This window comes from Anomalospiza imberbis, chromosome 3 (genome assembly GCF_031753505.1).
Source record: "Anomalospiza imberbis isolate Cuckoo-Finch-1a 21T00152 chromosome 3, ASM3175350v1, whole genome shotgun sequence".
Lineage (NCBI taxonomy): Eukaryota > Metazoa > Chordata > Aves > Passeriformes > Viduidae > Anomalospiza > Anomalospiza imberbis.
In genome coordinates, this window is record NC_089683.1 from 69,675,934 (window position 1) to 69,689,259 (window position 13,326).

General features: G+C 39.5%; 1 protein-coding gene across 7 annotated transcripts in view; it reads right to left on the minus strand.

The window, feature by feature from the left end:
• The window catches only part of RYR2 (ryanodine receptor 2), a 377,495-nt gene extending 364,789 nt beyond the window's left edge, over positions 1–12,706 (minus strand). For 6 of the 7 annotated variants that reach the window (XM_068184983.1, XM_068184978.1, XM_068184980.1 and 3 more), the window contains exon 1: positions 2,684–2,794. In XM_068184983.1, coding sequence (XP_068041084.1) covers positions 2,684–2,779 — 96 coding nt within the window. In that variant the 5' untranslated portion in view covers positions 2,780–2,794. Of the gene's footprint in view, positions 1–2,683; positions 2,795–12,417 lie in introns of those variants that run through there. The other variant, XM_068184981.1, reaches the window with a different exon arrangement.
• Between the last annotated feature and the right edge of the window lie 620 nt (positions 12,707–13,326).

The following is a 13,326-nucleotide window of genomic DNA, read 5'->3' on the forward strand; positions in this document are numbered from 1 at the left end:
ACTAGTGTCGGAGAATAGAAAGCTTTAGTACAGCTTTCAGAAAAACATGTCCAGTCTTAAAAAAATGTAGTCATTTATGATTTTACTATGCTGTAGCTCCTTACCAAGAAACACAAATTACAGACTAGAACTTGCTTTCCACCCCAAGGAGAAAAAAAAAGTAACCCATATTTGTTAAATTATAAAACTACTATGAGTTTAAGAGACAATGCTCTTATCTCTTTCGGGTATAAAATCTTTATTATAAAAATATATTACACTTTAAACAAATGTTAAATTTAAATCAACAAATATATTAACCTTTACTTCAGCAAGAGCTGGGTTAGAAGAAGAAAAGAATGTAGGTCAATTTTAAAAGACAGCAAAAGGTTGTTTATACATGCTTCAATTTTTCTCAAGATCATCCTCTTCAAGACAAAATACTACCATTTTGAGCTCACCACTCCAGCTCTTCACAATGAAAGGGATATATGTTTTGGAAAGAAAAGTTTCAATTCCAGATATGGGTTAGTTTAGATGTGAAAAAGATTCCAAAAATCCCATACACAAATCAAAAAGCACCAAGAAAACCAGAAGATAAAAGAAGGCACATTTTCATACAAGTATCACTATTTTCTTAACTCTGATAAAATTAACTCCCGTGTTTAAGGAGAAAAAAAAAAAAACAAAAAAAAAAAACAAAAAAAAAACTGCTATACAGCATTTCAAGTAAACACAGTCATGAGACCATGCCATAGATTAGAAGTTTCTGAACAAGATAGCTGGAAACTGTAGAATAAAACATGCAAGGGTTCACAGAAAGTTTGCTTATGTGAATGGAAAATCCAGTAAATATAAAGAAGCTTACAGACTATTTCAGCAGCATATAAGCTAGAAATGGTCTGCTACCAGATACTGCCATGCAAACCATGTACAATCAAGAAAACTGGTTGACGTTTTTTTCCGCTTAAGCCTTGCAGTTTTACTGGAAGACAAGAGCTCAAGTGCTGGACTAGGCAGATTAGACAAATGTGAGCAGAAGGCATATTCCTATGCCTATATATTTTTCTCATTATATATTCTGCTCCAATCCAAATGCAAGGCAAATCACTCAGATGAGCTCAGAAAACTAGCAGATGCATTTTAATGCTTACCTGATCTCTACAATGAATTTGAAAGTGCACATAATTTTAGCTATTTTGCCACTGCCATAGTTAATATATGAGGCTGAAAAAGCAATGTTGCACAGCAAGAGCTCAGTTCCACCAAGTGCTGATATTCCTAAAATGGACTTTCCTTCGGCTTGCAGACACCAAATAAAAATCACAGATGCACTGCTCATGTTTCAGAAACTTTGTGACAAGATAATTTCTTACTTTGAAGTATAATTGATACTTTTCTCAGTAAGTAAACAAAAGTAATTGCAGTGGTAAATGCTTCAAGACAAACAGATCTCATGACCTTGTAATACAGACCAAGTAAAAAGATATTTTTTTTACAAGGTATTAATTAAAATATGACATTGAAAGAGCAAAAGATAAATAGTAAGAAGTAGCATTTTTGCATTTATCTAGTACCTAAAAAGCAGTATTCCCCCACAGCATAGATAACTTCCTGAGAAAATTAAACAGTATTTGTAATCTCAAATCCAAGTCAGAGTTGACTTCAGGTTCCATGGTGGTCATAATAAAATTTATGCCGGACACAGCAAAAGCACACTGTTAACAGAAAAACATGCAAATGCAACTCTGCAAGAATATTTAGCTTCTTAACAAAGACGTCAGGGAAACTTGTAGAAAAAGAAAAACCTAACTTTCTTCTCAGAAAAGAGAAGCAGATGAGGGATTATTACCTTTTCTGAATTGGACAAGACGATATATCTGAGCAGCAAAGTTGGAACAATTTACCATTAGATGTAAATATTTTGATGGGCAGTAAGCAACATGCACACAATTTTAAACTAATTGTGCAAAAGGTCACCCGCTTCTGGCACCTAAGCAAGATAAATATTAATTGTTTTAAGATGGTAGACAAGGACATGAATTCAACACATTTAGGCCATTACATACAACAGCACACAAAACAATTAGTGCATGATTCAGCTCTGGTTAAAATCTAGAGAAGGTTTGACATAAACACCAGCAAGAACAGAACCAGACTCATAAAAAACATACATGGCCATATAGAGATGTCACAGTCATAGACAAACAAATCATTTCATGGAATGTTTAACAGATGAAGGGTAGATTATTCTACTAGACAATATACTAAAATCAATTAATTTACATTTGATTTGCAGTATCATTTAAGCAATAGGTAAGAGAGCCAGGTTTTTATAATAGTCTTGTAATACAGGATTTGTTTTTAGGCTTCTGGCCAAAAAGTATATTTGTGCCATAAGTATTTTCTTCCAGACTTTTGTTAATAGAATAACCTTTAACAACCTGTTATACCAATCTGCCTGTTTTATGTATTTCTTTCATTTAAAAGATTTATTCCTTAGGCAAGGAAAATGAGATCCAGCTAGAAATTTTGAAAGGAATATATTTTTTTTCAGCTGAGTAATCTTTAATTTAAAGTTATACAGTAAGGTTATAAACCCATTTCACTCGCAGAACTCCTTGTTTCTCTGCCCCTCCCAATAAAATAAATTACTAGGGTACAACCACTAATAGCAAACCGTAACTTTTGAGTAAGAACTTACTACAACAAAGTGCGCTTCCCAAGCTCTAGATGTGGTTCCAATTGTCAAACTGTAATTCTGTAACAGACATAAATCATCATAAAAAAACTCACTCATCAACAGAAATTACAGATGTACAAAAAGAAGTAATTTTGTTAGCACTGACAATCCCGCAGAGCTCACCACCACTTAACCTCATTCCTTCACTTAATATGTGTTCTGACCCATGTTAGTTTATTTTGGTAGTAAATCAAAAAGTGTGGCAAGGCCTTCCTGTGTAAACAGAAGTCCAAATGTCATGCATAAGAAATAGATGTCCCCCATCAAGTTCGGAAGATAGAGCACTTCTCATACACCATATTAACTGGATTACTTTACAGGATTACAGCCTCAAGAAATTGATAAAGTAACTCTCACCTAGAGGTTTCCCTAGCATCAGCAAAAGGAACCTTTGTGCAGAGGGCCAGAGTAAACTATTCCGTAAATCAGGCACAGGATGTTTGCAATAAGCAGATTTACCAAGTCTGAGGGACAGCCCCCCAAAACAAACTGGTTTTGAAGGGAAAAATATTGTCACTGATGTTCTTTTATCTTTACAGCTTGTCAAGAGAAAAATAAACTGTAGAACAGAAAGCAGAATAAAAAATGGGCATAAAATAGAAAGCATCTAATTCTGCTTCAGTAACAGATTTCTAGAATAAGAAAGGAAAAATTCAGAAAATTCAGCTGCAATTGCAGCTGACATACAAATTATGAGATAGAAACCAACTGGAAATTTCAAAAGAAAAAACAGCAATGCTTTACTTCTGACATAATCAGAATAAAGCGATGATTGTAACATTTTCAACAGAATATGCCAATGTTGCAATTTGATATACCTTTAAACCACATCCATTTAATTTTCAGTAGATTAAAAAAGGTATGAGAATTCCAAGATCAGATGGAAGAAAAAAAAAATCAAATATGCTTTCAGTTGCTTCTAGTCAATAAACAAGTGTAAATATCCCAGCATTTTAAAATGCAGGTATACAGTATTTTGCTGAAATGAGCAACACATCTCACCTGGATAAAGATACCTCCATTCACCTTTAGGAACATGAAAATCTAATTCTCACTACCTAATTACTCATTTTTCACCTCCCACTCGTGGAAAATTGGAGTGTTTCTTCTTGCATCTAAACTTAATACTTTCTATGCAAAAGCTGGTTGGTTTTATTTTCCTGAAAAGCCAGGCAACAAACTATGCCTCTCAAAAGGATGACAAAGTTCACCTGCAAGTTATGACATCCCTCCCTCCTACACTCCATCCCTCTCCCTTTCTAGACAAATTCTGTTCAGAAATTGAAGATTTTGGAGTCTTCCAGTTCAGTAAGATGAAGCTTTCCAGAGCTGAAGCATGCAACGGAAAAGGAGAAAGAAAATGCAATTTTCTGAATGCAATCTTCTGAAACGATCCAAAAATGCAATGTTTCTTCTGCAGGATTTCAAGAACCTTCTCAAATCAAAGATAATTTACAGGATATTTCTACAAGAACCCTGGTCAGATCAAAATGAAGACCAGGCCTCCACTGATCCTTCTTGCATTGACATATGACTAGCAAAAGTAGTAACTCTTTAAATGCATAATTAATCACATGAGACATATTAGCAGTCATTAAAGACTAAATAATAAGGCTGACATATCAGACCATCATGTAAAGACCTTCTGAAAAACATCTTGGGGTATGAATTATTAATTCACAAGCTTACCCAACTGAAATTCAGTTAACAATGATGGCATTTGAGTTTTCTGGATTTATCTGTACAGCTATCACCCTCCTGCAATTACTAAATAGTAGACTAGTGGTTTTTCTTTTACTCACAAGCTTTTCTGAAAGACCCAAGACTACAATAAACTAGGCACACTGCTGATGTAGGCAGCTGAACCCAGCAGAGCCTGGTGGAGCTGTCATGGCACAAAATCAAACCCCAGCAGACTCAGGATGGCATGGTATAACCCTTTGTTTTCTGTGTTAGCTGGGGCAGAGCAAAAAAATCAAAAATCACATTTACTTAATACAAGCTTTTAAGAGAAGATTAATCCAACTCTTAAGCAACGAAGAGCTATTAAATTGTTTGTAACACCAGAAGAAAGAAAGAAATGGGGATGGAGAGGGATTCTTATCTATCTGTACAGGTATTTGGGTTGCTTCTGTCACCATTGGAACCAAATGCTTTTACAAAGGCAACTTAAGGATGAAGACCATGTGTCTGTGGAGAGAGGTTTAATGATCTGGCTTGTGCTTAGCATGTTAGAACTAACTAAATTATTCTATTTCACAACTAGGAAATAAACACACTGTAGGTGATGTTCAAATGTTTATCAGCATCGCTACATGCCTGATGTACAATGAGGATCAGTTACCAATGAATGGATCCTACGATCCAGAAGTTTTCTGAGTCTTATTGCAGATTATCCAATTGCCTAGGCTTACTCTGAGAACTCTTCAAATTCTATTCATTCCTCCACCTAAATTTATATACAAGGAGTTCTGCTTGCCCATCAGAATAATGAAGATGTTCATACACCACGGGAAATTATCTGGCATATTCAGCAAAGGAAGATACATTCCTCTTTTCATTTTCCTTTTTCTGAAGCCAAAGAACGCATCCCACACAAATCCCAGGTACTTGTTTTTTCCAGCTTTGCCTGGTTTAAAAAGAAGAAATATAGCTGTAAGAGACAGCCATTTCTGGCTTGATTCCATTAATACAACTCCACTTTCTGGCAATCTCCAGGAAAACTCACAGACAGCCAATGCAAATTTTGTGTTGCTTCCTTTCATCATTCCTTTGAAATAAGGATTTAAGCAGAGATATACTTCAAATTCAGTGCACTCAGTTTTCACAGTAGAATTCCAGAGAGGTTTTCAGAGAGAAGGAGAGATAAGACATGCCAGTGTTTGACATTTGGTTCTGCCAGCTAATACCCTTCAGATATTATTTCCCACAGTCAAGTAAAAGACTACCAGGTAACACAGGTCTGTTCTTATGCAGCATTATTACTCAAATCCTCTGGGAAGCTGTCTCACAAAACACAATGATCTTGTCACTCCATCTCAGTGACAAAAAAACTTGTCCTGAACCAAAACTTCATCCACATTAAAAATTAACTGACCCATGCATCTTATGGACTGATACCTTGTCGATTTTTGCCAAAGTCCCTCTGGGAAGTCTGAATTACTAGGAAACCTAATATACTTTTTTTCAAGCACATGACAGTTGTAAGGAAGTCATTCCTGACTATGATAAATATTAAAGTATGCCACAACACTGAAGGAATGACATCATCTTTTTATTTAAAATTTGATGCAGTTGTTAGTGTGAATGTTCTTATAAACACATCAATATTACTTTAAATCTGATCATTTGAGCACTACATTTAGAGAAGAATTGCAGATGTCACATAATTTAATACAGCTCATGTTATGACACCTTACCTATCATGTCTTTCCTTTTTCTAGCAAAAGGCATTTACACACCAGTTTGTTTTTATTTAGCAATGCTGAGAAGCTATGAAAAGCTTCTACTAAATCACATGCCTCAAAAACATTTGTTCCAACCTCTAGTAGCTGAGTAACATCACTGGGCTCAAGAAGCAGCAACATATTTGAAGAGTTTAAGCTCTTCACCTCACAAGTTGCACCATGGTTATTACATAAAAAAATAAAAATAAAGAGTTCTTTAATAACTGAATACATAATTAGTTAATAACTACACTACAGGGACTACAGTATAAAACTACACTGCAGTAAAACCACATGGGAGCTCTTGCTAGTCTTTGTTAGGAAACTGGAGTGACCTCTCATGATGGTGCAGGCAGTGCCCTTAAGCTGCTCTATTTCTTACAAAGAGAACAAATAAATACCACAGCTGCGCTTCTGATGGTCACAGGATATTGCACTAAGTTCCACATTGCTGTGGTTGTCTATAAAAAGTTTTTAGCTGTTATCAAAACTAGTTCCTTTATCCCTTTTCTCAGTTACTGAGATGCATCAGACAGACTCAGAGGCCCTCCATATCCAGAGTCGTACAGACAACACAGCCAGACATGGCATAAGTGCCATACACCTGCAAAACATTCTGTATTAGCAGAATACAAACTGGAGACAGAAAATGATGCTAGGCTATCCTTACTTTGCTACAGAGAGAAATTCCAGAGTATGATTGTGTCAAACAAACACAGTATGAAGTTCAAATTCTTTCAATCACCCTGGTAAAATGTGGTCATTTTACAGTTCAATGTTATTTCTGTATTATTACCAAATGAAAGAAATTTATATCACTAAAGTTTTATTAGGAAGTATAGGAATATAGACACTTCTTGACTCTCCTTCTGTCATCCACACAAAGCTTTATTTCAGTCAGATCAGGAAATTTAAGCAAAAGCCTAGGTGTAATTCAGAAAACAATACCAAAACTAATGCAGATTTTCAACATGAATCAAAAATCAGAAGAAAAATATTTCTGTCTTTTCAGTTTAATTCACATAGTTCCTGGGGTCAGTCCACTGACAGTTTTTCTCCACACAACTTCCAATCTTCTACCTTGATTCAGAGAAATACTTCAATAAATCCATATTCCTGATCAAGACTCGTTTCTTTTCTTGAATTAGAATCATTCTGTGCATTTTCCACACAGCCATGTAAGAGGAAAATCCACCTTTAAAATATGCCTGTAATAATACAGCACATAAATATAGAAGTACAAGTCAGACATAGCTCTCATGCCCATTCTAAACCTTAGGTCAGAAAGTGGTATACTCTCTTTACAGTCTGTCCACATTTTAAGTTCCTACATTGGATTTTCCTCAGGTCTTCACAATTCAAAAAAGCAGGATGCATCAAAGCATCTTCAGAGTCTGAGAGGAAATGTAGCTCTGTCTCTCAGAATATCAGTCAGCCAACTCACAGGGCTATCAAGAAACTTCCCTGATGGACCAACTATTAGCTGCAGAGTTTCCCCAGCTGCCTTCGCACACATCAAATACAGACAACTTCCAGATGCAGAACACGGGACATGACAGTACATGCACTAGACAAGCAATTTCATCCACTAATATAATCTTAAAGGTGGCATAAAATGTTTGGCAACTAATTTTGGAATCAAAAAAATTATACCTGAAAGGTTCACAGGTAATCCCTGAAAAATAAATGGACTGCACGTCCCAGCTAAAACCTCTTCACTACAAACAAACCATCCAGCTCAATTCCAAAATAGAATTTGAGATCATATTCGGTATCTGTACTGCAGTGCAGTGCCTTAGAGAGGAAGGTACAAATGCTGCAATCTCAGCCATGCCATCCCTCACATGAGCTGTTAAACAGTGGTCTCTTGTGCCAGTCCCTTGTGTATCTGCAAAAGTCACATACTGACAAGAACAAGACACACTTTTTAAAATAAACAAAGGATATCCAAAGTGGGTTTCAGCATACTTTAATTCTAAAATTGCTTCTAATAGCAAAGATTGCTTTTGAGCATTTTCTTTTTGTGCATTCTGACAATTGTATGTTGGATGACTGCAGCTACCAGAATCTCACATATTTTGATAAATCCCTTTAAAAGATAAACAGCACATGAAAAGCATTGAGGGATTAAAAAAAAAAAAAAAACACTTTTTTTTCTGTTTCACTGAGAGATTCGCATAATTCTTCTACTGTTGAGTTGCTTATCTTAAAATAATCTTCAGATCTTGTTTCTTCTGGTTCCTTTTGTGTCCTCTAATTCCACAGAATCTTCATGTAGGATGGCATGTAAGTATGTGACTTTAGTTAGACTTAAAGTGGCACTCATTGTTTAACTGCTGCCATAATGAGGAATATCTGAATAGAAGAGATTTTGAAATCAGAGAACTGCTGACCTTGAAATGTGAACACAACATTCTTCATTTCAAACTTCACTGCTATAAACTTTATTCTTTTATCATCTCAACTATAAAAACCCAGCACTGAGTGAATAAAAATATTTTGCATGTCAAACATGAATGCTAAGTAATGTTTAAATTTGTTTCAAACTACTCTTCCAGTGTTGCAAAGCACACTTACACTTTCCACTGGCACTCACACCCAGAACTATTAAATCCATGTAGAAAATAAGGCAGCACAGAGTACATTCACAAACAAGAGGTTCTGTTTTACAGTAAGCTAATTGAAAAAAAAAATTAAAAGGCATTAGAAGAGAGTGCAACATGGAACACTAGCATTCAAACCTTAAAAAAAAAAAATGGAAAGAGATGATGACTCCATCAGTCCTGGGGAACATGTGCTGCTCACACTGATTACGCCTCTGATTCCTGACAGGCATGGTAGTCATCACTGTCTCAGAAGACAGTGAAAAAAAACATAACCCTGTCAGCCCTACTTCAGCATGTCCTGTTGGTGTCTCCTACCATAAACAGCTAAAAGCAGACCTGCCTCTAATTTAAGAAACTCCACAGCTCCAGAAAACCATACACACTGGCATCATGAATATCACAAGATCAAATAGCTAAATTACACATTTCTCATCACTTTTAGGTACATATTGCTCCTGAAAGTCAGGACACCTTTAAAAAAATCTAAGGGACAAATACAGGCAATATTTTTTTGAAATCTTCCAATTGGTTTTAATCCTCTCACCAGCTTGCCACCCCACTTCTTGCAAAGGCCTTCTCTTATGGGGGTTCTGTGTCACAAAAAACAGTCCTTGCACATGTATATTAAGGAAGGAGCCTATGCATTTAGGGGGAAATATTTTCTGTTTACTCCTGGAAGTTGGAATTATTTTCACTCTTGTCAAATTACACATCTTAATAAAAATAAAATAAAAACAAACAAATAAAAACCAGGTGATTTCCACATCAGTTATGACTGGTTTAGATTCTTGACTGTAAAGACTAAACAGTGAAATCTATGTTACATATATCCTTGATTTTTCTAGTATTATAAAATAAAAAACAAATTCCCCTACTGGGAAGAGGTCCCACCTGGACACACAACTAATAAACACACAGCAGGATACTTGTTTCCCTTCGCTTCTTCTGCACAGTATGTGTTTATTCCGTGGGTGATGTCAGGAGAATGTATGTCCAGGCCTAAATAAGGCCATACATAATACAAGGTCATCTCCACTTGGAGCATTTGGCAAACTAATGAGGGAGATCCCTGATTCCAGAGAAGCAAGTAATTCACAGGACTACAGAAGAGTTCCTTGAGGAGAAATGAACAGCACAGAGCTGAGCTCCAGTCTGTCCAAAGTTGTCCCATATAATGCCCTGATGCTTCCAGAAATACAGGGCATTAAGAGGCTGTGTTCACATTTCAGATTATTCCCAAAAGAAACAGAAATCCATCCTAGCAGCAGAATTTGCAGGAAGTAAGGCTTATATTCCACTTTACCAAAACAAAACCAAACCAGGGAAAAAAAAAAGCAGCAAATAAAGAAGAGGAATCATTAGACATATAAGCATGTGTGAAAAGGTTAGAAAAATCAAAATTTCCAATCAACATGTGGCAAAAATACAAATTCAGTTTAGTAGCTCCATGCAAATAATGGGCATTTTTAATTGATGAAATCTCATGTGCCATTCTAAACATTAAAAAAATACAGTGTCTACATTCCAGGGTAGACTCTAAAGATTTCAGGAAGTTTATCAGGTCCTACCAAAAGAAGAAAATATGAAGAGCACTGTTTACATGTAGTAGGCCTACAGATGTCATCCTCAAACTATTGAAAGCACAGAAGTGTTTTTGCTTGCATACAGTGTTCTTTGAAAAGTTCTCGTTTATCTACAAAACATTTATGAATCCATCTGTCCCTAATTAGTATTTTAAAAATAAATTTAAAAAAACTGCAGTAATTACCAGGGTAATATTAAATTTCCAGTGCTTTCTACCAATGCATTCAGAAAATTACACACATCTAATAGCTCTAGAGACCATTAATCCAAGCCTTCTAACAACTGAGAGGTGGAAGACTACATCAAAAAATAGGTCTGAAAGCACTGGCTTTTCCAAGTAATTCTCATAACTTGGACAAAGTAGAAGGAAGAGAAGAGTAAAAATCACTGCTTACATACCACTTCAGATTATAGACTCAAAACTTCACATGAAACAGGTTTCTCAGGCCTTTTTGATTAAACCACACCACATGCCTCCCCAAAGCTTCAGTTTACCATATTCAAGGTCATTTTGCCAGTGGTGCAACATTCTAAACATTTTCAAGTGTTATCTAAGACTGGGTTTGCCAAATTCGTATCAAGCCTGACACACATTATCAGGAGTGCTGTTTTACATAACATGCTGCTGCTGTCAGGTGCTGGAGTTTAACATCACTGTAGATGTGCTGAGCTGTATTAGCATGCTCAATGCTTCTCCTTCCCTATTAAGCATTCAGATAACATGAACTAAGCTTAACATTCACACCTGCAGTAAGGCTGCCATGGTACAAGTCTACCAAAAATCTTTACCAGTGAAAAGTACTAATAAAAAAAACTCTCATGAATGGAGACCACAAATTTTTTTACAGAAATATTTTCCTGTTTTGTCTTTACGTGTTAGGCAACACTACAATACAAGTCACATAACGCTCACAGGAAAAAAAAGTTGTCGATCTTCAAGACAATGTTGCGTAACAGCTGTATTTTCTGTAAAAGCAGGTTTTCTAAGAATCCTCAAACAAATAAAAAAAATTAATATTAAGGTTTACATCTACTATCGTGTGGTTTCTGATAGAAATGGAAGACAGCTGAGAACCAGGATTCTTAATGCCGCAAACAGCACATGAATATGTTTCACATACACTATGTTGCTTTATTTCCACCCCCATTTAGATGTATTTTCTTACAAGCCATTAAACGTGAGCATTTTCTAAATCAGACTGCACTAAATAAAAGGGAAGTTAAGCTTTATCCTACAGTCTCAGTGTTTCCAGCTCTACTTAACAAATGTCTCAGCAATTTTTCCTGAAACTGTGGCACGGTTTGAATACACCACCATTCTAAATGCAGATGCCTATCTGCAAAACTTGCTAGGATTGTGCATATAAACGGCACTTGGGAGATGGCCGAGAAGACAAATAAAAGCATGGCTTGAAGAAACATTATCCAGATAAGCATTAGATGCAGCAGTCCCGATGCATTAATTAAACGGAAGGAAGAAGCACTCTAGCGCCTTAACATGCCCTGGACCGAAGTAACGAAAGGATGCGCACGCCAGAAAAAGCCGTATTAGTCTGTGCCCGGCGAGGAGAACGCCTGCAAGTTAGTGGGAACCTCCGTGGGGAGGGGACAGGGTGAGAGAGGTGAGTTTTTTTTCCCCCAAGCCTATTTTTGCAAAGGGAGTGGGATTGCAGTTTTCACGCTGGGGACGGCTGCTCGGTTAGTATCTGCAGTAGGCACATTCACCGCGGTCGGGAAGGCAGCGCGGAGAGGTGCTGCTGGGGAGGCGCCGCTCGCCCGCCTGCCTGCCCGCCTCTCACCCTGCCCGGGGAGCCCCCGCCCGGGGCCAGCACGGCCGCCCGCCCCTGTCGCTCATCCCGGCGCGGCGGGCAGAGCTATCGCCCCCCGCCCGGCCACACGCTGCCAGGTGGAGAGGGACGGGGCCGAGGCTCCGGAGCCCGCGCCGAGCTGCCCCCGCCCGGCTCCCACCCCGGCCGGTCCGGGCGTCGCCCCCGCAGCCCCCGGCCCGCCCGGCGCCCCGCCACAGCGCGGAGGTGAGGGAGGCAAGCGCGGCGCTTACAGTTCGCAGGAACTGGATCTCGTCCTCGCCCTCGCCCCCCTCAGCCATGGCTGCCCCTGTCTCTCCTTCTGCCGGGCGCTGCTCCCGATGCCCGGACGGGCGGCGGCGGTCGCTCCCCGCGGGCTGGCGGCGGCAGGAGGTTCACGGCCGCGCCGCACCGGGCTGGGGCAAGTGCGAGGGCGGCGGAGCCGGCGGCCCCAGCCCGGCCCTGGCTGCGAGCGGGGTGCGGGTGCCCGTGCGCCTGCAGCAGGTTGACAGCGCTGCCCGGCTGCCTGTGCCTGCCGCGGGGAGTGGGATGCGATTAACCGGGGGAGGAGGGGAGGCGGAGCTCCCGGCCCCCCCGCCGCTGCAGGTGATCCGCAGCCCGCACCCTCCGCACTCCAAACGCGCCGCCCAGCGCCCCTTGCCGGTGCTCCGCGGAGAGGCGGCTGCCGCCCGGCTCGGGGCGCGCCCGGGGCCGCTGCCCGACCCGCCGGCCCCAGGTTCACCTCGCACGGCCCGAGCCTGGGGCTGCCTCCGCTCCTCCAGGAGTCTCCAGGAAGGCCGCTCCGTGCCGTGGCTGCTTGGGCACGGCTGTCCCGCAGGAGTTAGGCGTGATGTGCTGCATTGAGAGATACCTCGGGAGAGGGAGAGCTAAACGGCTCTGCGCCAGTTATTTTGCCAGCCGACTGTACTGTCGGGGAGAAGAGATGGAAGGTACAACATGGCTTCACCCGGTGTTGTACTTCAACCATCGTGTGAGTGAGCTTAACCCAGGGTGAATGTAAAGCTTTAAAATATCATTTCCTTGAAGGATATATACTGGGTTTTCCATAGGGTGAAGTCAAGGGTTGCCAGGGAATAGCTCGTCTTTCATGAGCATTCGTGCAGATCATACCTTTAAGAGGACACCTGTGTCCATCAGGGAGG